Genomic DNA, 24,564 nt, shown 5'->3' with positions numbered 1-24,564 from the left:
ACTGAAGAGCCCTTGAGCTAAAAGCTAATGAGCCTAAGAACTCCTCTATGCTGTCTTAGATACCACTCAACTCAAAGTCCCTCCTACTCTCTATCCCCTGTCAGCTGGTTTCTTGCTCTGCCTCTTGACCTAGGGTTAATTTTATTAAATCCTGTGTACAGGAAGCTCTGGGATTAAAGGTGTGTTGCTAGGGCTGGCTGAACCACACCTTACTCACCTGTTTACATTAAACAGAAAATTCTTGGATTAAAGTTGTGTGCTACGGCTCAATCATGCCAAACGAAAGACAGGCTTTTACAGTTCACAATCTCAGGGGTCACAATGGGGTCAAATGTCCTGCAGCACCTTCACCACAATATTTCTTGATCACATCACAAGTATACTGCCATGGGAAGCTCTGACAGACTTGCTTTTGGCAGAAGGATGCCTTCAAATGTAATTCTTCTGAATTTGTTTTGCTTTGTGAAAAAATTTTTTAAGACTTAAAAGCCATAAAGTTGTGTAGCCTTACCACAGCTATAACCTCTCCCAGCAGTCTCACCTTGAAATGCTAAGATACTAAGAGGTGATGTCTTTATAAAGTTTGCTCCAGTGAGCTGCAGGTCAAAGCCAGTCTTCCTGTCCGAATCTCTAGTACAGTGATTCTATACCATCGCACTGGCTTGTGAATTCATTTTTTAAACTAAACCTAGTTCCTGTTTATTTTTGCTACTTCTTTCAAGGTGAGAAGTCTTCTGTGATAAAAGTCCGTGAGTTTTGCTGTATTGTGTGGTTGATTTGGGTTTGTAAACATGCAGCTGTCAACTATATAACTTGTTAGCCTTCATAGCTCAGCATGGAGGTGAGGAAACATCAAGTGACTTTCCCAAGGACCATGTGATAAGAGACACTACAAGTGGAAGCTGAATCGTGGATTCTGATTATCACTCCTATGTTGAGGCAAAGGGCAGTGGCTCTATAAGAGGAAAACCCAATGTATCAAACCTCTATATAGTAGTAACAGGGTCTCACTTCATAGATTTCCATGTGCTTTTGGACTTGTCAGTTTGTTAGAAAAGCCAGTTAACATCTGTCCTAATGAACATAAGATGTAATTATTTGTAAGGCTCACTCCCAACAAATTCACTCTTGCTTCAGGATAATGCAGATTTTAAAGCTGAAGTTCATTCAAGTTGAAATGCCCAATATTTAAAACAATATTGGAATTCTTGTGGGTGTTTAACTCCAGCTGATGTGAAGAACCTTGAAGTTGCGTCTGCACTTACTTAAGACTTCCTGTTATGTCTGCTATAAAGCACTTCAACAGATGGACTCCAGAATAAGTCATTGCACTGTGAACAGAAAAGAAAACTTGAGTTTCTTCCTTACCTCAGAGGCTGTAACAGATCTCAGGTCATGTAACACAGAGGGTTTTGCTTTTCTGTTTTATTTTTTACAGACTCTTAGGATATCATGTAACAGGGCAATGCCTTTAATCTGTGCTGTCTTCTCTTTTGTCAGCTTCATGCAGTATTCTAAAATCGAGTGATCTACAACATCTGATCCATTTCTTTCAGGATTCTAAATGTTTTACTACATCTTCCATTTCACTTTGTTCTCCAGAGTAGGTCTCAATATAACTAGTTTGGTCTTTCTGTGATACAGCTTCAACCACTTTGAAATACTTTGAGGTTAAAAAAATTGTCACGTACTGTGGCTTCTGTGTTTTGTATCTCTCCATACAGGAGTAGAGCACTGATGTCTCTCAGCATGAGCACACTCTGGTTTATTAAGGTGAAGGCTTCTGTGCCACGCTGCCAGTTCTGTCAGTGAGCACCAGCATTTAAAATTTTCTGGCCCAAACTGCCCTGCTGAAAGTAGCCTTCTTTACAAGTTTTTTTCTTTTACAACTTAACTAAGCAGATACAACTTAAAGGAGAGCTGCCAGTTTGCATGAGAGCTACTCATGTGCAGTGTCCTCATTAACTTACAGCTCTGTCCCCAGAGTCAATTCCTATCCACTTGCAAATTTACTACACAAAAGATTTAGGCAACTACTGTGCCTACTTACATACTGTCCCATATGTCACTTATAAATCATTTATAAAATATACCATCATAATATTAACCTGTATGGGACTTCACATTTATACTTTTCTATCATATTGGGCAAGAGTTCATGCATGAAAATTATCACTTAGTTTTTATCTATAGGTTCAAAGTCAAACTTTTCCAGACTAAATGTCTCTATGAGCATATTCTTATAAAAGATTGGTATGTTAAAGTGAATGTTAAAATTCTTTCAGGACAGTAGACTTCCATGTCTTAATTCATAGATCTTGAGCGTTGGGTGACCTGCAGGACCTTGATCACGTGTAAAAATATGTATGGCAACGGTAATTCTGGGGTCCCATCTAAAAAGCAAGCCCTTAAAAAACACCAGGCATGTGGATCTTAAGCCTAAACCTGCCACTTATGACTGGCAAAAAAATAAATTATGTATTTAAAATATATATCAATCACAATACATGATCCTTCTAGTGATGTTTATCAGTGAGAAAATATACTCAGAAAATGAAACAAGTTGCTTTAAAACCTGTAGCCTCTTTAACAGAAACCTACAGATGTTATAGAAAACCTCGGCTGTCTGATTCTGAGACCCACGCACTTTCCACTTGAGCGATGCCTCTCTGTAGCTCCAGCTCTCACCTGTCACGGGCTAGAGAAACAGGCATGCTTACTGTGAAGGTCAGTGACTCCTGCTTTGTGTGTGAGCGTCCCCTCCCCCATTACCTGTTTTCACACTCCTCTAGTTCTTAATGTCAAGCAACAATCTGACAGGACTGGTCTTTGGCATAGAGTTTATGTATACAGCACTGTGGGACCAATTTTTTTAGTTGAACTCCATAATTCCACTGTGTTCACTGTTGTAGCTCCCAAAATTGTTAACTTTCCCTAGAACTAGAGTTTACCTTTTTTTCAACATAAGTGTCCATTGACCATGATTTGCTAATTTAACTTTGTGCACTTTTTTCTTCTTCCTGTTTTTGTTTTTTGAGACAGGGTTTTTCTGTGTAGCCCTGGTTGCCTTGGACTTGCTTTGTAGACCAGGCTGACCTCAAACTCACATTGATCTGCCTGCCTCTGCCTCCCTGAGTGCTGGGATTAAAGGCGTGTGCCACCACGCCTGGTAACTTTGTGTGGTTTTTAATCCTATTTTATTTCACACTAAACTAAAAATCAATGGCTGTTCCATATGACACTGCTGAGGCTTAGGACGTTACAGTTACTTCCACCTCTGGATTCCCACTGCACTTGCAGGACAGAGGCAAAGGAACAGGACAACCTGAGTAGGTGAGAAGAGCACTGTGTAGTTAGAAGGAGGGGCTCCTGAAGGCACAGTCTTACCTCATCCAGCTGGTCTAGACTGAAGACTAGAACAGCTGCTGGCTGCTGAGGGGTCAGTTTCACCTACAATAAACTGTTAACTTGGTTTCTGATTTTCTCACAAATTACCACAGTGCCTTCCACAAACAAGTCAGAGCTAGGAAGCCAACCAGGATTGATGTTCCATCTGCCTCAGCAGTACCCAAGATGCACAACAAAAGACCCAAGTTTTTCATGAAACTACAACAGTGTCCCCAAATTTACCATCTCAGAAAATACTTGTCTGTCCAGTTTAATTCAAATATAGGCCTTATATTAAAATTTTAATACATCCCCCCCCCCTCAGGGAGAGGGTCCTATTATGTAGTCCAGGCTGGTCTTGAACTCAGCTCTACATAGTTTTGGAGGAAAATTTTTCCTGTAAATTTCACCAATAAAAGGCCATCACCTGGGCAGGGCAAAAGGGGATAGGTGTGGCTAAGGTTCCCGGGCTTGGGGAGACAGAGGAGGTTGTGCCATCATGGGTTAGATGGAAGAGAAGGACATGGTCGGCGTGGACTGAGACTTGGCCCAGATGATGATAATTAGCAAGTATTTGGGATCATGGATGGAAGGTAGCTTGATAGATAATAGAAGCAGATGGCTTGGGATTGGGGCAGGTATGGGATACCGGCCCCATGATGGAGAGTAGTTTACAGGATTGATATCTGTCCTGCTCCAGGTTAACTAAGGCTATTGTAAAATGTAGTGTTTGTGTCTTGATTGACTGCTAGTGGGTTAGAAAACACTGTCAAAATAATATGTATAGGTCTGATAATAAACATTAGGCCCTACTGATAATTTAGTAACAACATTGCTCTGTTATGGTCTGAATGAGTTTTTAAACCATAAACATAAGAAGTTTTCTGTGAAATTAAGGAGATGGGCTGGTGAGATGGATGGCAGTTAAGAACTGACTCCAAAAAGTGCCCTCTGACCTCCACAGACACACATGCGTGTGCCCGCAGACACAATAACAGATAAATAAAAGTAAAAGCTGGTTGGAAAAGTAAAGTTTCTGCCAGGCATGAGGCCACACACCTTTAATCCTGGCACTCAGGAGGCAGAGGCAGGCGGATCTCTTTGAGTTCGAGGCCAGCCTGGTCTACAAAGCAAGTCCAAGGTAGCTAAGGCTACACAGAGAAACCCTGACTTGGAAGAAAAGAAGTAGTTTTCATTCCTGAAGTACCTATAAGGAAGAGGCAGCAGGGCAAGAGAATATTATAGAGTACAGCAGACTGTAGTGAGAACCCACAGCTATCAGTTTTCCAAGGAACACTCATTTCATAGTAGAGGCTTTTCGTGTGCAGCAATGTTATTAGAGTAATCTAACTCTTACCTTACAGGAAACAACTGAGGGAAACAGCCTTGTGTTTGTGTGTTAACAAACTTCTGGATCTGAAGCACTTGTTTTAAAAGATATCCCTTGGAAGATTTGTCAGTTTTTGTTAATACCATCTATAGAAAAATAATTTAAGTATTAGAAATAAAACAATACAATTTTATACATTTTAACCACAACCTTTCATTTAGTTACGTTGAGTTGGTTCATGTAAATTTCTTAATCTCTATCTACTTTCTCACCTATAAAATAAAAAGCCATAAGTGATCTGCTCTGATGATAAAATGCGCTAACAGACGCCACATATGAAATGTACACTGTGTGTCCGCTACTTGACAATGCTTTTACTATACACATACATGACTTGGACTTTATCTAAAGATCATCAGGAACTACTGAGTCTCTTTTATAATTGACACCAGCTATTTCATGTATTTTATAGTCTACGATATTTAAATGAATATAACTTGGTTATAAAGATGCCAATATGTAAAAATTTTGGAACCAAAAAGTTCAATTTTACATGTAATACTCTAAAGGAAAAATTTGAAATTGGGCTATCTAATGGATACATCTACTATAGTTGTAATCTTGCTAAATCTAGAATGTCACCTATCCAACCACAAAGTAGTGGAGGTCAAAGCATGGGTAATTACAAATCCAGGAAAAACTGAAATTTCAATCTATCAGGTTTCCCCAGGGAATATCAAATACACGTGTATGTTCGTGTACACACACACACACACACACACACACACACACACTGGAGAGTGTTAGTGTTATATCATTGAACTATAACTCCACTAGGCTAATCTTTAAAGTCATCTTTTTAATTGCTGTTCCCCCCCTTCCTATATATTTGGTTACTGAAGAAAATACATGATTTCACAAAGTGGTACCTATGGTACTAAATCAGGAATGCTATTACTTCATAGCCAGTTGGATAATATTCATTTTTATATCAATCCCTTGATGGATTGTAACAGTGTCCCTAATACTTCATAGGACTTCTATAAATCCAAAAAATTTCCTAACTGCAATAAATCAACAAAAGTGGCTGATGTTCACATTGGAACTTCACTGCTTCAGTTTAGTAGTTTCTGACATTTTCTGAAAAGTAAACTATAATAACTGAGTTCCTCACTTTTCTTAAAGTCTCCTAAAATAAAACTTTAAAATAATTTTCAATTTATTTTTATTTCATGTGTGTTGGTGTTCTGCCTGCATGATGTCTGTGTGAGGATGTTGAGACGCCTGAACTGGAGTCACAGACAGTTGTGAGCTGCTATGTGGGTGCTGGGAATCAAACCCAGGTCCCCTGGAACAACAGCCAGTGCTCCTCACTGCTGAGCCATCTCTCAGCCCAGAGAAGTTTGTTTGTTTGTTTTTTTTTTTTTTAAAGAATAAAAATTCTACTTGTGTGTGCTGTACTGGAATGTTATGTTCTTAGGAGATTTTTGGTTTGCAAAAACATCTTTGTAAGTGCGATGCCACAAGTGGCTGTTCAAGAACTAGCAATATGCTTTGGACAAATGTTTGTACTGCTATAGAAACACCATGGAAGTAAGAGCATTTAAGAACACTGAACGAACAGCTCAAAACACTGACTGTCCACTTAAAAGCCTGGCTGGAGGGACGGCTGCAGCACGCTAAGAGCACATGCTGCTCTGCCCGTTGTGTCTCACAGCCGCCTGCAACCCCAGCTTCAGTGAAATCTGCTGCCGTCTTCTGGCCTTCATAAGTATCCCCATACATGTGGCATGCACATGCTTGCATACACACACACACACACACACACACACAGACACGTACATATGCACATACTCCATACATTTAAGCTTAAAACTGAAAGAAGGAAAAAAAATACGAAAGTGTCACAGAACTTAAAAGCACTTTCTTCCATTTGTGTGTGTGTGTGCATATGTGATGAATACTTGTGTTGTGTGTATAAATGTGTGCACGTGCATGTGCATGTGCACTTGTGTCTCCTGTGGAGGCCAGAGGAGGACATGTGTCTTTTCTGCCACTCTTGCCTTCTTCCTTTGGGCCAGGGCCTCTCACTGAACCTGGAGCTGGGTTGGTAGCCAGCAAACCATCTGGTCCTCTGGTGTCCACCTCTATAGCACTGGGGCTGTGAGCACGCAGTGGCCACACAGCTTTTTATGTGGGTGCTGAGGACTAGAAGTTAGGTCCCCAGGCTTTTGTAGCAAGCATTGTTACCCATGGACCCATCTCCCCAGTGACTCTATCTTCTGAGGAAACACCTGCTCATTACTAACAAGTATATCTGCATATTCATGTGCACCCCAAACTGATTTCTAACTGCCGCCATGAGTGTAAGGAAACACTTACCACATAAGGCAAGGCAAATTCTTCACACATTTCTATAGCAATATTGTCGAACTTCGTAATTCCAACAACACTATCCACTAATAAAAATGTTCTTTTCAAACTGTAAAAATAGAAAGAAAGTTAATGGCAATATAAGATCTACTCATTCATCTGTCTCTCTCATCTGAGGGGCTTCATCCTGCAGCCCAATAGGACTCAATGAAGTTTAGTGCGCTTCCAATAACTAAATTTGCCAATTCCAATTTATTTCAATAAGAACATATTAAACTGACCAAGGCTTGCCATAAAGATGAGCAAGACCCTCCTGTAAGACCTTAAGGTCTAATGGAAAAAAGGAGACAAAAATCAAGTAATTATAATTTTTATTATTAGTTTAATTTTGTATCATTTATAGGTAAAGATATAAGAAACCATATATATATACATATATAATACACACACATACATATATATATTTAAAATTTGTGATGGCAAGATCAAATCCAGAGCCCTTTAGCAAGCTAAGCAAATACTCTATTACTGAGCTACATCCCTTTGCCTTCTTTTATGAATACATTATTTCAGAAGCCTAACATCATTTTCCTCTAGATTGTGCGATTCTTGAAACATATTATTGCTTGATTACTTATGGAGATCAAAGAATAAAGAACATTTTCAGAGTCTGTGATGACTGAGTAGACAGAGTTTACTGAATTTTATTTAAATCAATTACCTAATAATTTTCATTTTCAAAATTAGCCAGCTAAGAGCTTGGTTTAAAAAAAAAGAAAAGAAAAGAAAAGAAAAAAACTATAGTTTCACCTTGATAAAATAAATGAAGTCAAGATTTCCCTGAGCTAGGAAGAGGCTAAACAGGTGGGGCATAGTAAGTCATTTGATAAATCTGAAATATCTTGTCATGTGTAGTTTTTTTTTTTTTTATTTAAAAAAGAACTTTGGGGTTAAATGTATAACTACTGTAAGAAAAAAAAATGTCCTTACTTCTTTCGTTCTTTTAGATAGGCCTCTACCATGTCAACAAAATCTTCGGGTGCTCTATAGCCATACCCTGGCATGTCCACCAATGTAAAATTTTTTCCAACTTTGAAAAAATTCATTTTCTTTGTGTGTCCCTGATAAAGTGAATGAAAAAAAAAATGGCTTAAAACATGTCATTTATTTCATGACCAGAAATGTTTCCTATTCAATCAACAAATATTTACTAAAAGTTGAAGTATATATTCTGAGCTACTATGAATAGAAGGGGAAAAAAAGGTAGAGAGAAGTGGCCATAATTAAATCATAATTAAATCTTTTTAATTTGTTTTTTTATGTAAAGTACGGTTAGCTTAAAAACTTTACATTTCATATTAGAAATTGACAAAATTTTTATTTTAGGATCCTCCTTATTATGTTGTCTGTGAAAATCACCCGAATTTAGGCTGCATGTTTGCCATTAGCCAATTCTCTGATGAACAGTATATAAGAGGGATGAATTACAGTGCTGATCAAATTTTTATCTTATCACAGAGTCTTGTAACACCCAGAGCCAAAGTCTGATTCTTATCAGCAGACTAGTGTTTCCATAAACTAAGGCGTTTTGCGTGTGGGTAATTTTTCAAAGAATGTACAATAACACAATTATAAAGTAACAGTGAAATGATGCAAAATATGGCTACTTGTGCTTTTGTGTTCAAGAAACACTTAGGAATCAGAAAAGGAAAGCCAAAGTCAATAGTTTGATTTAAGATGCTATCAAAGGAGGACTTTTTATAAATGATTAAGTTCTTGGTTAGCTTATTTGTCCATCTGTTAGAACATGTGTCAGAACTGTATATTTGAGAATGAAAATAACCCTAATATATTGCCCTCACGTATAAGAACGAATTCACCCTAGCTAGAAGTCATTGTTCAGCCGGCTCATGCGGTGAGGAAGAAGGGCAGTGAAGAGAAAGTGGGGAGGAATGCAGTCGTTGGCCATGAAGCCAGAGAGCCTGCTACACAGCGTGGGGAGCAAAGAGCTAGTGGTCTCATGACAGGGCTTGAACTTAACACAAGGGGTGGGGACAGTGAGCATTACGGTGAGCTGCTGGAAGTGTTCTGTCAGACAGACATTAAGGTAAGGGGAGCTAGGAGTGGGTCTTGAGAAAAGGTTATTTTAGGTATCAGTTGGGTCTGCATCGTTGAAAAGGAAGTAGAAAATTAACAGAACACCAGCAGAGCAGAGTTATCTGTAAAGGAAACAGAGAGTGGCCCTGGTGAAAGAATACACATGTCTGGTATACATGCAAGAACGTATCTGAGTGTGCACGAGTAGAGAAGGTAGAAAAGACTAGAATAAAAGTCAACACAACTTAAGGCCAGCCCCCCCCCCCACCCGCGGCATGACCAAATGTAGGACTAGATACTCAGTATTATAGAAGGAAACAGAAAACGGCAATAAAATACTTAATTTGGCAACCTAGGGAAGATCTTGGCAAAGGATGCTTTCCTCAAAATATTGGCAAGACCACTAAAATGAATTCAGCTATAATTCCTTTTATTCAGGAAATACACAGGCACTGACGCCTTACCTTACTATGTGTTTCAATGAAATCTCTCGTCTAAGAACTCAGCAATTATCTCTTGCACCTTCCAACACTTAGGCCTCAGTTTAGTAAATTCAAGAGAATTACCCAACATACCGGTTTTTTGGAGACCCTGACTTCTACGTCAGGGGCCAGGGAAAACAAGGCCTTTATCAGGGAGGATTTTCCAACATTGCTTCGGCCTATGAAACACACCTAAGTATAAGGAAAAAAGAACAGAATACTTAGAGAACTAAATAGTGGTTTATTAATTAAATGTTGTATTTCGGGGTTGGAGAGGCGGCTCGGTGGTTAAGCGCATTTGCTGCCAAAGGACTCTTAGTTCAAGTCCCAGACCACCACATGGCTGCCCACAGCTGCCTGAAACTCCAGCTCCAGGGGGATCTGATGCCCTCTGGCGGCCTCAGAAGGCATCAGGCAAGCATGTGGTGCATACGTGCAGGAAAAGACACACATAAACTTTCTAAAAGCTCCGTTGGCATTCCCAGAGGACCGGGGTTCGGTTCTCAGCATCCACACTGCGGCTCACTGGGGTACTCCGTGGGCACCGCCCACAAGCGGTGCGTCCACCCCGAGGGTTTTGTTGTCAACAGCCCTCTTCGCTGGGTGACAAGAAACGAGCGCTGGCGAACTCAAGCTCTTGCGTCCACAGTAGACAGAGGCGGCTCACCTCCGGCTGCTGCAGGCTCGGGGCGTGGTCGAGGCGGACCGCGGAGCTGAGGTACTCGATGCGGTTCCGGGCCGTGACAGCGAAGATGCTCTCTGCCCTGGCGATGTCCTCCAGGCTCGGGTCGAAGAGGCTCTGTTCGATAAGGCCTGGCCTAGTGTCCGCGACGAGGTGCCGCTCTAGTTCCCGCAGCGGGTACACTACTTTCGTTAGTTGTTTCTGTGGCAGCCTTAGCACTTCAGCGAAGGCAGGGGACGTGCTGTAAACCCGTGGCCAACGTCCCAACGCTGGCGCCATCTCCAAGAACCTTCCTATTCTACGGCAAACGCTAGCAGCCGCCATTTTTCTCTCCCAGAATCCTCGGGATTGGATTTTATTCATTGGGTCTGGACAACGCAAGCGTGACTCTCACTGCCGCGGCGCCTGCTGGGAATTGTAGTTTTATAGGGCCTTTTGCCCGCTTGAGCTTTTCACAGCCGAAGTCAGGGAGGATGTCAGAGACCAGAGGTGGAAAGCCCGCTGTCTTTCTTTAACACGTTGGCCTTACCAGCTGTGCATCTATTGCTATGTTTTGTGGGAAAGTCTTCAGCGGTTTCCAGAGACGAAAGAACTACCTCATCCTGTGGTCTTTGATCTCAAGGGAAGGAGCCATAATGAGAAGCTCCAGTGGATTTCAAGCCAGTTTTGTCTTGTTTCCGGTCGTCTTACTGACGATTGACATTTATCATAAATTCACATCACTGAGAAAAACACGTTTGCAAAATTAAATGAGCTGGTGAGAAATGTGGTTGTAATAGCAACTCATTTTCAGAGAAAGCGAGGTTTTTAAAAATTAATTAATTTTTTTGTTTGTTTGTTTGTTTTGAGGCAGGGTTTCTCTGTGCAACAGCTCTGGCTGTCCTGGACTCACTTTGTAGACCAGGCTGGACTTGAACTCCTAGAGATCCTCCTGCCTCTGCCTCCCAAGTGCTGGCATTAAAGGCGTGCACCACCACCACCCAGCAAGCATCTGTATATACCAGGCACACAAAACTTCAGAGAGATGATTTAGAGTCAACATATGCTATGTTTCCCACAAATGCATATGCCTGCCTGGAATGCTTTCTTCCAAATGTTTCTTTACTACATAGGAGTGTTTGTGGTCACCCTTCAGAAAAAGTGGCTTTGATTTTGAGAACCGAAGAGGTAGTTCACCACAGATTTAGCACTTTAAAATCTGTTAATATGATGTAGAAAGGTATTACAGACTTTACACATAGTCCATAGAGTCTTTGTTTTGATTTGCTTTTGAGACAGAGTCTGTTACATAGATCAGACCGGCCTCAAATTCATGATTATTCTGTCTTAACGTTCTGAGTGATGTACCACCACACCCAGATCTAGAGCTAAGATTTTTCACTAAAATTCATGTGACTACAATGCTGTAGCTATACTCCGCCAGATTTAGCTGTTAAGGACAGGAAGAAGGTTGGTAGATCAGTGAAGAGATTTTTTTTTTTTTTTTTTGCCATTTGTACAGATAATCTCAGTTGTTTTTTCCATTATTGTCTGTCTCTGAAATGAAAGACTGTTCAGTTCCGAATGCTTCTGAGCTATTTAAATCCAGTAGGTATAAAGTTTAGGGATTCCATCTAATCCAAGAAGAAGAAGGCTTAGACCAGTAGACAGGATCATGGTTGTCAGAGAGTTAGCAAGTACATAACTCACACAGATCAATGCATATCCTAGTTTAGACATGCCACACTCTGAATGCCTGGATAGAAATGACAGTAGAGACACTGGGAATATTTGCCTTTGGATGTAGGGAGAGGTAACATATTCGTACTCAACGTTTGTTTTACAAAGGATTCTTTCTTACCTTCATTCTTCCCTTCTTAACAATGCCTCCAATTGACTTGTTAAGATACCATGCAGGGAGACTCCTAGTAGCAGGGGGTCATAGAGACTGAAAGGATACCCTCTGACTAGACAAGTCTCCTAGTAGATGGAGGGGACACCAACCCATCCACAAAAACTTGGACTCAAAATTCAGCATGCTTGCAAGATGTGTAAAGATAAAGAAAGAGCAGACAGAGCAGAGATTGAAGGAATGTCCAACCAATGCCTGACCCAATTCAAGACCCACCCCATGAAATAGAGGCAACCCCACACTATTAATGATACTCTGCTGTGCTTGCAGACAGGAGTGAAGCAGAGAGGCTCTACTCAGCAGTGCCTCGAAACAGATGTTGAGACTCATAGCCAAACATTGGGCGATGCATAGGGAGGCTTGTGGAAAAGTGGGGGGAAAAGAAGAAGAAGAAGAAGAAGAAGAAGAAGAAGAAGAAGAAGAAGAAGAAGAAGAAGAAGAAGAAGAAGAAGAAGACCTGGAGATGATAGGAGCTTCACAAGAAGACCAAAAGAGCCAACTAACCAGGGAACAGAGGGGCCTGCTGAGACTGAAACATCAACCAAGGACCTTGCATGGATTGGACCTAGACCCCCTGCAAAGATGTAGCTGATGGGCAGCTCAGGCTTCATGTGGGTCTTCTAGTAAGGGGAGCAGGTGTTGTCTCTGACATGGACTGTGTTGCCAACTTTTCAATTACTTCCTCTTGGTGGGACTGCCTTGCCAGGCCACAGGGGAAGAGGACACGTTCAATCCTGATATGACTTGGTGACCTGGAGTGGATGGGAAGGAGAGCTCCTCTTTCCTGAGGAATGGGGGAAGGGAATGTGGGAGAGTAGGACTGGGAGATGAGGGGGGATGGGGGGATGGGGCTACAACTAGGATGCAAAGTGAATTTAAGAAAAATACCATGCATGGTGCTAGTGTCTGTAATGGTAGCCTTTGAGAGGCAGAAGGAGGAAGACCAGAAGTTAAAGGCCATTTTCAGCTACGTACCAAATTTGAGGCCAGCCTGGAATATATACACCCAGTCACAAAAACATTAGTGAATGTTTTCCAGAAAAGGAGTTGATCTGAGCACCAGGAATCAATTATGGGAAAGGCCCTCTCATATTAAAGTTGAGATGACTTGCACTGTGCAGGAAAGGAAAATAGTAGGAGAGTGACACGAAGAAACATCCACATGTAAATTGCCTGAGTTGTAATAACAACTCTTGGGATAAATGATTTAAGCTTAAATTTTATTTTAAAAATATTTATTTTTATTTGGGTATTTGTGTGTGTGTGTGTGTGTGTGTGTGTGTGTGTGTGAGCAGAGGCCAGAAGAGAGTGTTCTGTCCTCTGGAGGAGTTACAGGAAGTTGTGAAGGTCTCAACATGGGGACTGGGAGCCAAATCCAGGCCCTTTGGACTAGTAGCAAGTATTCTTAACCCAGGGCAACTTTAAATTATATTTTTAAAAAATTTAAATTATATTTTAACTTCTCTGTGCAACTCTCCCTTTAAACAATTATATAAGCTATAACTCAGCACATTGACACAGGCTTGTGACTCCTAGACATACAGCATGAGGCATGGCTTTTCTCCCTAACTTATTCTTTAGGGGACAGGTTCTTACCTGTGAGAGTCACTATATTACCATACTGAAGAAATAACTGATGTACTTCCCAAGACCAGCTTGGGTAGTTTATCAAATCATTGAATTACATTTATATATCATTACTGTTCCTTTAGGGAATGTCTCGAACAACTTCAAAGAATTGTGTTGTTGCTGTGTCTTTTTTTTTTCTTTCTGCAAAGTCTTTTTGAGCTCCCTTCAAGGTTGTACTGCCAAGCTGACAAATTTCTCTAAAGAGATCTGGAGATTAAATATAAAATACTAGGTGGGTAGGAGGTGAGTTCTTAGAATGATTTAGGTTCTCAAAGAAAAATAAAAATGTGTTTCCATCAAGATTTTTTTTCAATCAATAAAAAACAAGTTGCTTTAAATAGTATTTTCCCATTGTTAATTGTGTGTCTCATTCTAATCATACTGATGTTACTATTTTGGAACTCTTTGCTACATATAGTTTGTGGTTTTATTTTTTAATCAGTAAAAATCTTGTGTGTGTGTGTGTGTGTGTGTGTGTGTGTGTGTGTGTGTGTGTGTGCGCGCGCGCGCGCGCGCGTGCACTCATACCGTAGGGCTTGAAAAAAAGCATGAGCTTGTCTGTTCTAAGTGATGAATTTATTAACATTTTAATGTTTATTACTTATTAGGCAGATTATTATTTTGCAGGATGAGCAATATTTGGTAGTAGATCTCTGTAGAGGTTTGAATGAGAAAGGCCTCCACCGCCTGAGATATTTAGTAGAACTGGGAGAGATTAGGAGGTGTGGCATTGTTGGCCAAAGTATGACAGTGGGGGTGAGCTGAGCTTTAAGGTTTCAAAAGCCCATGCTATTCCCAGGTAGTTGTTTCTGCTTCCTGCTTGTGGGGCTCAAGATGTGAACTTCAGCTATTACTCCAGTGCCATGTTGTCTGCCTACTGCCATATTCTCTGCTGTGATGGCTATAGACTCCAAGTTCTGATTCTGTAAGTCCCCAATAAATTCTTTTATAAGTTGCTTTGGCTATGGTGTCTTAACTCAGCAATAGAACAATAATTAAGACAGTCTCTAAACTGCATCTCATTGCTTTACTTACATGAACGGTGTCCTCTGACACCCTGAAGAGACAGAGTAACATCTCACAGGCAGACACACTCACACGTGCTCCAGTTTTAAGCCCGTTCACAGATAATTTTTTGTCAGGTATCTCCAAGTCTAGCTTCCAAATTTTCCAATATAATAGTAACACTCACAAAAGTCTAATACCCCTGGAAAAACATAGAGATTTACATTTTAATTTGTAACAGAGGCAAAATTACAGTTATGAAGTAGCAACAAAAACAATTTTGTGGATGGGGGTCACCACAGCATGAGGGACTGTATTAAAGGGTCACGGCATGAGGACTATTGAGAACCACTGGTCTAGACCATCGGGCATATATTCTTAGAAGGAATGTTGACACTCTAATTTCATCCCCTCTCTTTAGTTTTCCATGAGGTGAGCAGTTTTCCCTCTACCAACCCCTCCTGCCAGAGATAATGCTGTCTCATCAAACACAATAGGACCAACTGAAGGCCCCAAAACTATGAGTCAAAACACAACCTTTCTTGGTATAGGTTGGCCATTTCTAGTATTTTCCATGGCTACAGAAAGTTTCCTAATACAGCTATAAGCAACTTTGTACAAACAGAGCAAGTACAGAAAGCCACTCATAAATGAGGGAAGTGTTTGCTGGCCACGCACTTGGAAGCAGTTCAGGGTGAGTCTGACAGTACACTAGACTCTGGCTGGTGCTCTACTAGCTTCACTCCTTTCTGTGCACAGATTTAAAAGAAAAACATCGACAAATAAAAAGCTTCTCATTTGTATTTATTGCAAGATATATATTATATATAACGCATGTGTACAATATTTACATATTATATGCTTATATTGTAGGTTTTGTTTTAAATACAAATAATTTCTCTGGAAATGTTTCAGAAAAAATGGGACAGACTTGCCCTATCATTTTAATAAGGTGTGCAAAATCCAGAATTATGCATGTCTAGGGAATTCTAATTAAAGTCACTCTCAGGCTAGGAAGCGGTACAGGGGCAGAGTGCTTGCCTAACAGCTTAAGAGGCCTTGGGTTCTGTCCCTAGCTCAACCCTACCCCCAACCCCACCCCATCCCACACTAGAGCGCCTGTCCAGCAGAAGATCCTTGCCTAACTAAATGAGGCTGAAGTATTGAGCTGGAATTGGATGCTGCTAGGTTGTGGAGAATTTGCTTCAACTTTCTTACACTCTTCCATGATCTGGACCATCAGTTACTAATGGGAGGGAGGGAAGGAGGGAGGAAACGCTTACTCTCTAGAAAGACATAGTGCCTACGGTAGGAATCTGAGGGGGTTTCCTGATACTAGGATGGCATATCCAACCACGGTGATATGGTTTTCTTTGTTCAGTCTACTAACCTTCCTCCTAATGCCTTCCAGAAGCAACTCTCACATGCACACCCATAACTAATACTTTTCCTGTCATCTGGGTACCCCTAGCCCCGTCAAACCAGCCCATAAATCAGCCAACACATGCATAACAGAGACAAGCTTAGGCAAAACCAGTAGTCAAGATAACTGAAGTATAAAGAACCCAGATTTTATAGCGTAATTGTGTGTGAAGGCCTATGGCTTAAGTGCTTTAGGACTCTTCTGAACATAGAGGAGCCAGCAAGACAGCATCCAAACATCACATCTTTGGTATTTTTTTCTAACATTTAGCCTTACCACAGACCTGCTTCAAAAAAATGAAAGTTATACATGAGAACGAGGGTAGGACACATTTTGAATTACGTTATTTGTTTATGGTGTGTGTTTGGTGTGTGCATGTACATGCATGCAGGTACCTTGGCCCACATGAGGAGGTTTGGGGACAACTTTCAGGAGTCACTTCTCTCCTTCTACAACAGGGACAGGCTGGAGGGTGGAACTTAGGGTGTAAGCGTTAGCAGCAAGCACCTCCAACCTCTGAGACATCTTGCATCTCCCAGACAAATTTTATTTAACAAATTATTTTTTTTTCGAGATAGGGTCTCTCTGTGTAGCCTTGGCCGTCCTGGACTCACTTTGTAGACCAGGCTGGCCTCGAACTCACAGCGATCCGCCTACCTCTGCCTCCCGAGTGCTGTATTTAACAAATTATTAATCTCGTTTTATAACTTCAAAATTCCTAGACATGTTATATGTGGCCTTCCATGTACAGTCTCACTAGAGTCTTAAGAGTATAAAGCCTGGGCCTGGTAAAGAGAAAGAGAATGAAAAGAATAGTGCACATGCACATACACACGAGTGTGTAAATACAGGAGTGACACGGTGAACCCCTAATCGCCCGTTGTTGCTTTAGCAGCACACCACAGACTTAGTAGCTTTTAACAACACGAGGCATTTTGATCCCTCAGCCATCGTTTGCAGAAAATAAAATTTAAATTATGTACCTCTTTGACTTCTAGAAATGGTTTTTTAAAATGTCAACTTGGATTAGTTATGTTTAAATAAGCTCCATTTAGTACAGATAAAAAAGTAGAGTATATAGAGCATAGTTGAATTATATAATATCTTTTTATTTGAATAGGAGAAATAATGGTTGCAAGAAGACAAATGCTAAATACAGTAAATAAAATAAAACAAAAAGCCCAAACTTAGAAAGTATTCCAGCATATCATTTTGTCATTGCCAGTTCCAGCATCTGCGTCTTGTTAATACTGGTGTCCCTGTGCCAAGGACTTAGTTACTCCTTGCTTCCAAATGGACCCAAGACAAATATTAGGCCAAAGACCATTGGCACATTCTGGAAAGCGTCTCTCTTTCTGCAGTAACAATATTCTTTTTCTCTCTTTTCCCAATCCTGCCTGAAATTCTAGCAATCATAAAACACTTTATTAAAATATGCTTATTTAATATCCTTTGCTGTGATGTGTGCATGGCTTGTTCCACCAAATTCCCGGGCTGAATGGTTGGCCCCGAGTGTGACACCCTTGAGAACTGGTGGCACTGTGAAGAGGTGGGCTTTAGTGCGAGGTAACTAGATTGACTCGGAAAAAGCTAGCAGGTCACGGAGGTTAAGTTAGGTGCTGCGGTACTAGGCTGGTTGCCATGGAGTGAGAGGTTATAAAGTAAGTTCAGCTTTTTACAACTGTCCTCTTACTTTGCCCCTTTCTGTCCACATGACCTCTTTCTCTTATATGCTATTGACTTTGAGGCTCTCCCCCCACGCTAATCCCATACACACACACACACACACACACACACACACACACACACACACACACACGACCTAAATGAAATCACCAAACAACAGGGGAGACAGCCCCAACTCTTGTCATTAGGTGACGTTTCAGCACTGGGATTAGGTTACATTTAATTGAGTTGTTGTTCGAAGGGGCCTCACGGGAACTCCAAACAAACCAAGCTGTTGCCACACCTATAGGTTGCTCTCCACAAACTGATGGCAAAGCCCCATTGCTGCAGGCAGCACCTACACAACTCACTGAACATGGAGGATCGGAGCTCGTGCCTACATAGAACCTTCACTACTACATCAAAGCACTCCACATCCTACCAAAAGCACCAGCCCAGCCACAAACTGTTTAATCTATAATCTGTCCCGCTCTCAAGATATTTTACTGCCATGGTGGCACAAAACTGTGGGAGAGCCAACCAATATCAGATTCGACTTAAAGCCCAGTCTGTGAGCTGGGACCTATATCTGACACTGCTTGAGTGACCAAGACCCTGAGAGTAGATAGCCCAAAGGCTTAGGGTAAAACCAAATACTACTTTTATAAAAAAAACAAAAAAGGAAAGAAAAACAACCCCTCCAATGTAGCACTAAACCGATTCCTCTATATTCGGCTGTACTTGCTCAGCGAATGTGAAAGCTTCTTCCTGCAGCAGATGGGAACAAATTCAGAGACTCACAGCCAGACAATATGCAGAGAGGGAGAGACCTTGGAACACTCTGTTGTAAATGGGAGTCTCCATCAAACCCCTCCCCCTCAGGGCTCAGGGAACCCAGCCAAGGGGGTGGTGGGAAGAGTGTAAGAGCCGGACATGAGGGAGGACACCAAGAAAACAAGGTTCTTCAAATCTAAATCAGCATTGTCAAGATATGAATTCAAAGAGACTGAGGCAGCATGCCCAAGGCTGTCCAGGGCCCTGGGGCTGAAAAGAGAAATGGACACACGTTCTCATTCTTACTCCAGAGCTGTTTCCAATCGATGAACTCTTGCAAATGAAGGTTTAGTTTTCTCCAACGGGAAAACACTGGGAAAACAAATTACTCTTAAGTGTAGGGTGCATGCTCAGCAGTGGGTGGCCAATGGAAATTGTGGGAGGCTCTTTGATTCATAATTGTCACATCAAGGTTTTCCTTTTCTTTCTTTTGAAAAAATTTTAACTTATTATTTATTTTTATTATTTAAATTTATTAAAAATGTCCATGTTTTTGTTCTACAGGTCCTTTGTGTATATATTTATTATGATTTTTAGTTTAGTGTTTTTATGAATGGGCTTCTGTTTTCTAGATCTGTTTTTTGTGCCTTTCCTTTGGATTTTTTCCCTCTGTTTGCTTATTGTGTCTTATTCCAATATGTCAGTTTTTGTTTTGCCTTACTATATTTTATTATTAGCCCTTAGAAGCCTGCATGTTTTCTTTCTTTTTAAAAAATGTATTTATCTTTATTAAAATGTACATTGCTTTTTTTTCCCTCCTGGCATATATGCTTATGTGAGAGTGTCAAATCTTAGAATTACAGACTCTTACAAACTGCTATGTGGGTGTTGAGATTTGAACCCAGGTCCTCTGGAAGAGCAGTCAGTGGCCTTAACCACTGAGCCATCTCTCCAGCCCCACCTGCTTGTTGCTTGTTTTCTAATGAGAGATAGAAAGGGGATGGATCTGGGTGAGAGAGGAGGTGGGGAGAGGTTAGATCAGTGCTTTTCAACTTGGGGGTCATGACCCCTTTGGAGAGGGGTGAATGACCCTTTCACAACGGTCACTGAAGACCATCAAACCCCACAGATATTTATATAACAGTTCGTAACAGTAGTGAAATTACGGTTGTGAAGTAACAACAAAATAATTGTATGACTGGGGGTCACCCCAACATGAGGAACTGTATTAAAAGGTCACAGCATTAGGAAGGTTGAGAACCACTGGCTTAAAGGGAAGAAAAGAAGGTGAGAATGATGTAATTATATTATACTCTCAAAAAAAAAAAACCAAAACAATATACAATAAAAAGTGACTTCCACTTGAAGAAGGAGGCTCGGCTGCTTGAGGTCCTGCTGCTATTGCCTCTGGCACTCTTAACTTGCAGAATCAAGGCTTGCTTATAAGTCATCCATGGTTCAGTCTCATCCTGTATTCATTTTTCACCAAAGTTGTCACATCACAATCAGGAGCTCACTTACAATCACTTTGTTTACTCTCAGGGCAAAATTGTGAGACGCGGGAGATTATTCCTCATAGGGCTGGTTGCTGTACTTGCTCAGCCAAGTAAACTACAGAAACACCAAGTTTAAAAAAGATCTCATCCACTTCCTTGTCTTGATAGGGAACATTCAAAAATCTAAACATTTTCAACAGTCCCACAATCCTTACTTCTTCTTTTTCCAAGCTGAGATAATCACAGCAGTATTTTACTAAAACTCCCCTTGATAGACTTTCAAGTCATGTTAAACCAGCCCAACGTCACCATCAATACTGTCTGTTAACCTAAAAGTGAAGCGAAGCACACAACAAAGATCATTAGTACAATAGTCACAGATGTTAATGTAACAAACTATTTTAACAGAAAACAATAGTCACAGATGTTAATGTAATAAACTATTTTAACAGACAAAAAAACCCCCACCAATATAGAACTCTGGGCTTGTAAAGTTCTGATATTTCATGTATGGAATGCCTTTATGGTTCATTAATACTAACCACTGATACAAATGATGAAACCAGCATGGTAGCAGACCACGCCTCGGAGCAGACCACACCAAAGAAGGCTGTGATGAAAGAGTACAGTTGTGAAATGCAAGGGTTCTGAGGGTCTGCTATCTATTCTTCTCTTTGCTTGTTTTGCTCTTCTGTGGTCTCCAAGTCACAGCGTGCTTTGAACGTACAGCTTTACCTCCATTCTTGTAAGGTAGCTCAAGGGAGAGTGGATGGAATAGCCGGGTTCAGGGACCATGCTAAGGAAGACATAGAGGCGACTTGCTGATGCAGGAGGTGAGAATGAGGGAAAGTAGGGGATCAAGGAAAGGGACCTCTGGGTGATGGCAGATGAAGGCCTCTAGATCAGCTCTTCCATTGAAGACAACTAGAAAAGTTCAGCACAATAATAGTAATAATATCGGCTGGCAGGTAAGACAGCTAGCCAGGTAATGATGAATTACCTAGGTAAGGCCCATAAGAAGAAAGGAAGGAAAAGAATGGGAGTGAGTGAGTGAGTGAGAGAGAGAGAGAGAGAGAGAGAGAGAGAGAGAGAGAGAGAGAGAGACAGAGAGACAGAGAGAGACAGAGAGACAGAGAGAGACAGAGAGAGACACAGAGACACAGAGACAGAGAGACACAGAGAGACAGAGACACAGAGAGAGACAGAGAGACAGAGAGAGAACTTGGCAACTTTTTTATCCTGGTGATTATTGCTGAGTGATCTACAAGAGATGATAAAGAAATTACCTGTGTTTTCATCAGCCCTTGAGTGGGGCAGAGTAGGATGAGGTTGGCTGAGTGGACAATAAAACATGTGGACTTGATCCTGCTTTGAGTCACAGGATATCACCCTCTACTCCCAGCCATATGCTAGGATGAAGATCCTAATGTTCAGAGATTCCTGGAAGAGGTACATGGGAAATCATCTCCAGAGGAAGATAAAATCACATGTGGGCTCAACTTATCTCTAAATTTTCTACACTTTAAAAGCCCAGACAGTGTCAGATATTTGAGATAAGACTTCACTGGAAGAATCATAAAGACAAGATTTTTTTGTTTTTTGGACAGAGTTTCTCTGAGTAGCCTCGCTGCCCTGGAACTTGCTGTGTAGACCAGGCTGGCCTTGAACTTGGAGATCCTGCCTGCCTCTGCTCCGGAGTGCTAAGATTGAAAGCATGAACCATCTCCACCCAGCATGTCACAATTAAAAAAAAAAAAAGAATCAATATATAGGAGAAAAAAACCTAAGTGACAGAAGTGAAGTTTGAACCAAGGGATTTTGATGTTAGCAATAGGTTTAACAGTTACTTCAATGGAGGGGGAATGTACTGGCTGGTTTTGTGTTTCAACTTGACACAAGCTAGAGTCATCACTGAGAAAGGAGCCTCAGTTGAGGAAATGCCTCCATTAGATCCAGCTGTAAGGCATTTTCTCAATTAGTGATCAATGTGGGAGGGCCAAGCCCATTGTGGACGGTGCCATCCCTGATCTGGTGGTGGTCCTGGGTTCTGTAAGAAGACAGGCTGAGCAAGCCAGGGGAAGCAAGCCAGCCACCCTTCCATGGCTTCTGCAGCAACTTCTGTCTTCAGGTACCTGCCCTGTCTGAGTTCCTGTGCTGACTTCCTGTGGAGAACAGCAATGTGGAAGTCTATGCTGAGTAAACCCTTTCCTTCCCAAATTGCTTTTCGGTCATGGTGTTTCATTGCAGCAACAGAAACTCTAAATAAATCAAGGAAGCTCAGGGTTTTCTTAAATTCTACATTTGACACATTGGATTACAACCATTTAAGACTGTCACTTACCCACGAAAAACATTATATGATTATAAAATACAGCATGCTTAGCTATGTCTAATTTCAAGACAATGTTCTCGACTCACTGGGAGACTAAAGCCACAACACTTCACCAGAACATTTATCATTTCCTTGGGAAATCCTGAGCCAATGAAATCTGAACGGCTTGCAGCAAAATACCAGCTCTTGTGACTGCCCTTGCCTTCGTGTTTTGTATTACCTTACTAGAAGGCCACACAGAATCCATTTATTTATTAATTGAACACTACCTGAGATGTTTAAGATAATATACCTTGAAATATCCTGTTTCAAGTTTTCTGCCTTAGGAATTCTTGGAGGTCAGATGATCACTGTCTGTCTGACTTCAGAATGATTTGCCAAGTTGTTAATTTTTTAGCCAAGATATGTGACAGCAGTTTTCATCCTTTTTTTTTTCTTTCCAGTTGACTTCTGCATTTTTCTGGACTTCCCAGTTGCCACCCATAAGTAAAAGCTGCTTTAAATAGAAAACATCCTAAGGCAGAAAATACTTCAAGATTGTATTTTCAACAAGATTTCCCACGTGTTCTGCTTCTGGGGTTATAATACATACAGTTGGCGGCACTGAAAGCATTGTGCCCCAGGCCAGAATTGGATGGAATTATTTTCTAGTATGTATCTACATGGCCCATACTGCAAGGTGCCATGGTATCCCTTTCGGTAAACGACTTTGCTAGTCCAGTTTTGACGGCATTGTCCACACTTCAGGTCTTTTGTGGATTGTCTCACCCGGGTCTTCCTGTCGCCATCTCTTGTGACCAGTGGGTGGTCCTGTGGGGCCAATAGAGGACAACCGTAAAGGATGACTGATGCTCTGAACTCTGAGCAGGCTTGCCTTTGTCTTGTGTAGTCATTCTTCTTCTGTTCCGCCATCTTCCTCCATCCCTTCATTTCTACAACGATGGCCTGAAGTTTCTCCTCACACCAAAATCCATTTCTGAGTTTCTTTTGCATGGTACCCAACAGCAATCTTCACCTTTTCCTGAAGGGAGGCGTGGAGTCCCCTATCCATCAGTTTCTTTCTACTGTTCATATTAAATCTCCCCAGCAATTCAGCAGATGCACTATTGCTCTTCTGGCTGTGACAACCACACTATCCATTATGTAAATTGTTTGCAATGTTTGTTGTTGTTGTTCTATAAGACAAGTGACAAGATCTCTCTCTATAGTCCTGGCTGCCCTGGAGTGTGCTAAGTAGATCAGGCTGGCCCCAAATTCACAGAGATCGGCCTGCCTCTGCCTCCCAAATTCTGGGATTAAAGCCGTGCACCACCACACCAAGCTATGTAATTTAAAACAAATTTATGGAAGATATTAATTAGGTGCTTAGTATTAGCATACGTTGTATTCAAAAATCTCAAAGTGACGCTGTTAACCAAATTTATCAAACACAGGCTTGAAAGCATTTGTATTGGTTTCACAAAACTGTCTGCAGGGGGCAGCAGAGAGCAATGTTAATGTAAACTAGGCATATAGTTTATTTATTAAATAATCACACACAAGACAACAACAAAGGCAGCAACAAAACTCAATGAGATAATTAGTGTGTGAAACTTAAAGAGAAAAATTAGTGTCAGATGACTACTTGGTGGAAGGTGTATGTAAGACATGATGGAGCATTAGGAAGGGGAGAGAAAGCGAAAGTGTAACTAACCAGGTACCTAACTCTGGAATAAGGTTCTTGGCTCTTATTTCTTCTTCCATCGGGTGTCACATGTGTGTCTCTGGAAGATTTACCTAGTTTTTCTTCTTTTGGCCAAGAAAGGAAAAATATAAAAATGGAAATAATAAAGATACTACTCCGCATGGTCTTGTGGAGGGAATGAAATCGGGTACTCTTCGTGAAGTGTTTAAGAATCAGCTCTGGATGCTAAGTGTAGGGCTTAGTAACTGTGACCATGGGTGCGACCCGCGAGATCTAGACTTGATTCTTAGCAACAAACAAAACCTCACTAAAGC

At 41.1% G+C, this 24,564-nt stretch overlaps 1 protein-coding gene across 1 annotated transcript; it reads right to left on the bottom strand.

Annotated features, from left to right (window-relative positions):
- Window positions 1-147: 147 nt before the first annotated feature.
- Window positions 148-11,021, bottom strand: GTPBP8 (GTP binding protein 8). Its single transcript, XM_084800393.1, has 6 exons — window positions 10,337-11,021; window positions 9,763-9,861; window positions 8,081-8,211; window positions 7,100-7,199; window positions 4,745-4,863; window positions 148-1,331 (listed from the first exon to the last, which is right to left on the bottom strand). The coding sequence occupies exons 1-6, from the start codon at window positions 10,712-10,714 to the stop codon at window positions 1,262-1,264; spliced, it is 897 nt and encodes a 298-aa protein (XP_084656519.1). The 5' UTR covers window positions 10,715-11,021; the 3' UTR covers window positions 148-1,261.
- Between the last annotated feature and the right edge of the window lie 13,543 nt (window positions 11,022-24,564).

The sequence above is a fragment of the Acomys minous genome (assembly GCF_964271855.1).
Source record: "Acomys minous genome assembly, chromosome: 11".
NCBI lineage: Eukaryota > Metazoa > Chordata > Mammalia > Rodentia > Muridae > Acomys > Acomys minous.
Note: the sequence above shows the minus strand (reverse complement) of the source record. Positions and strands in the feature narration are given on the sequence as shown.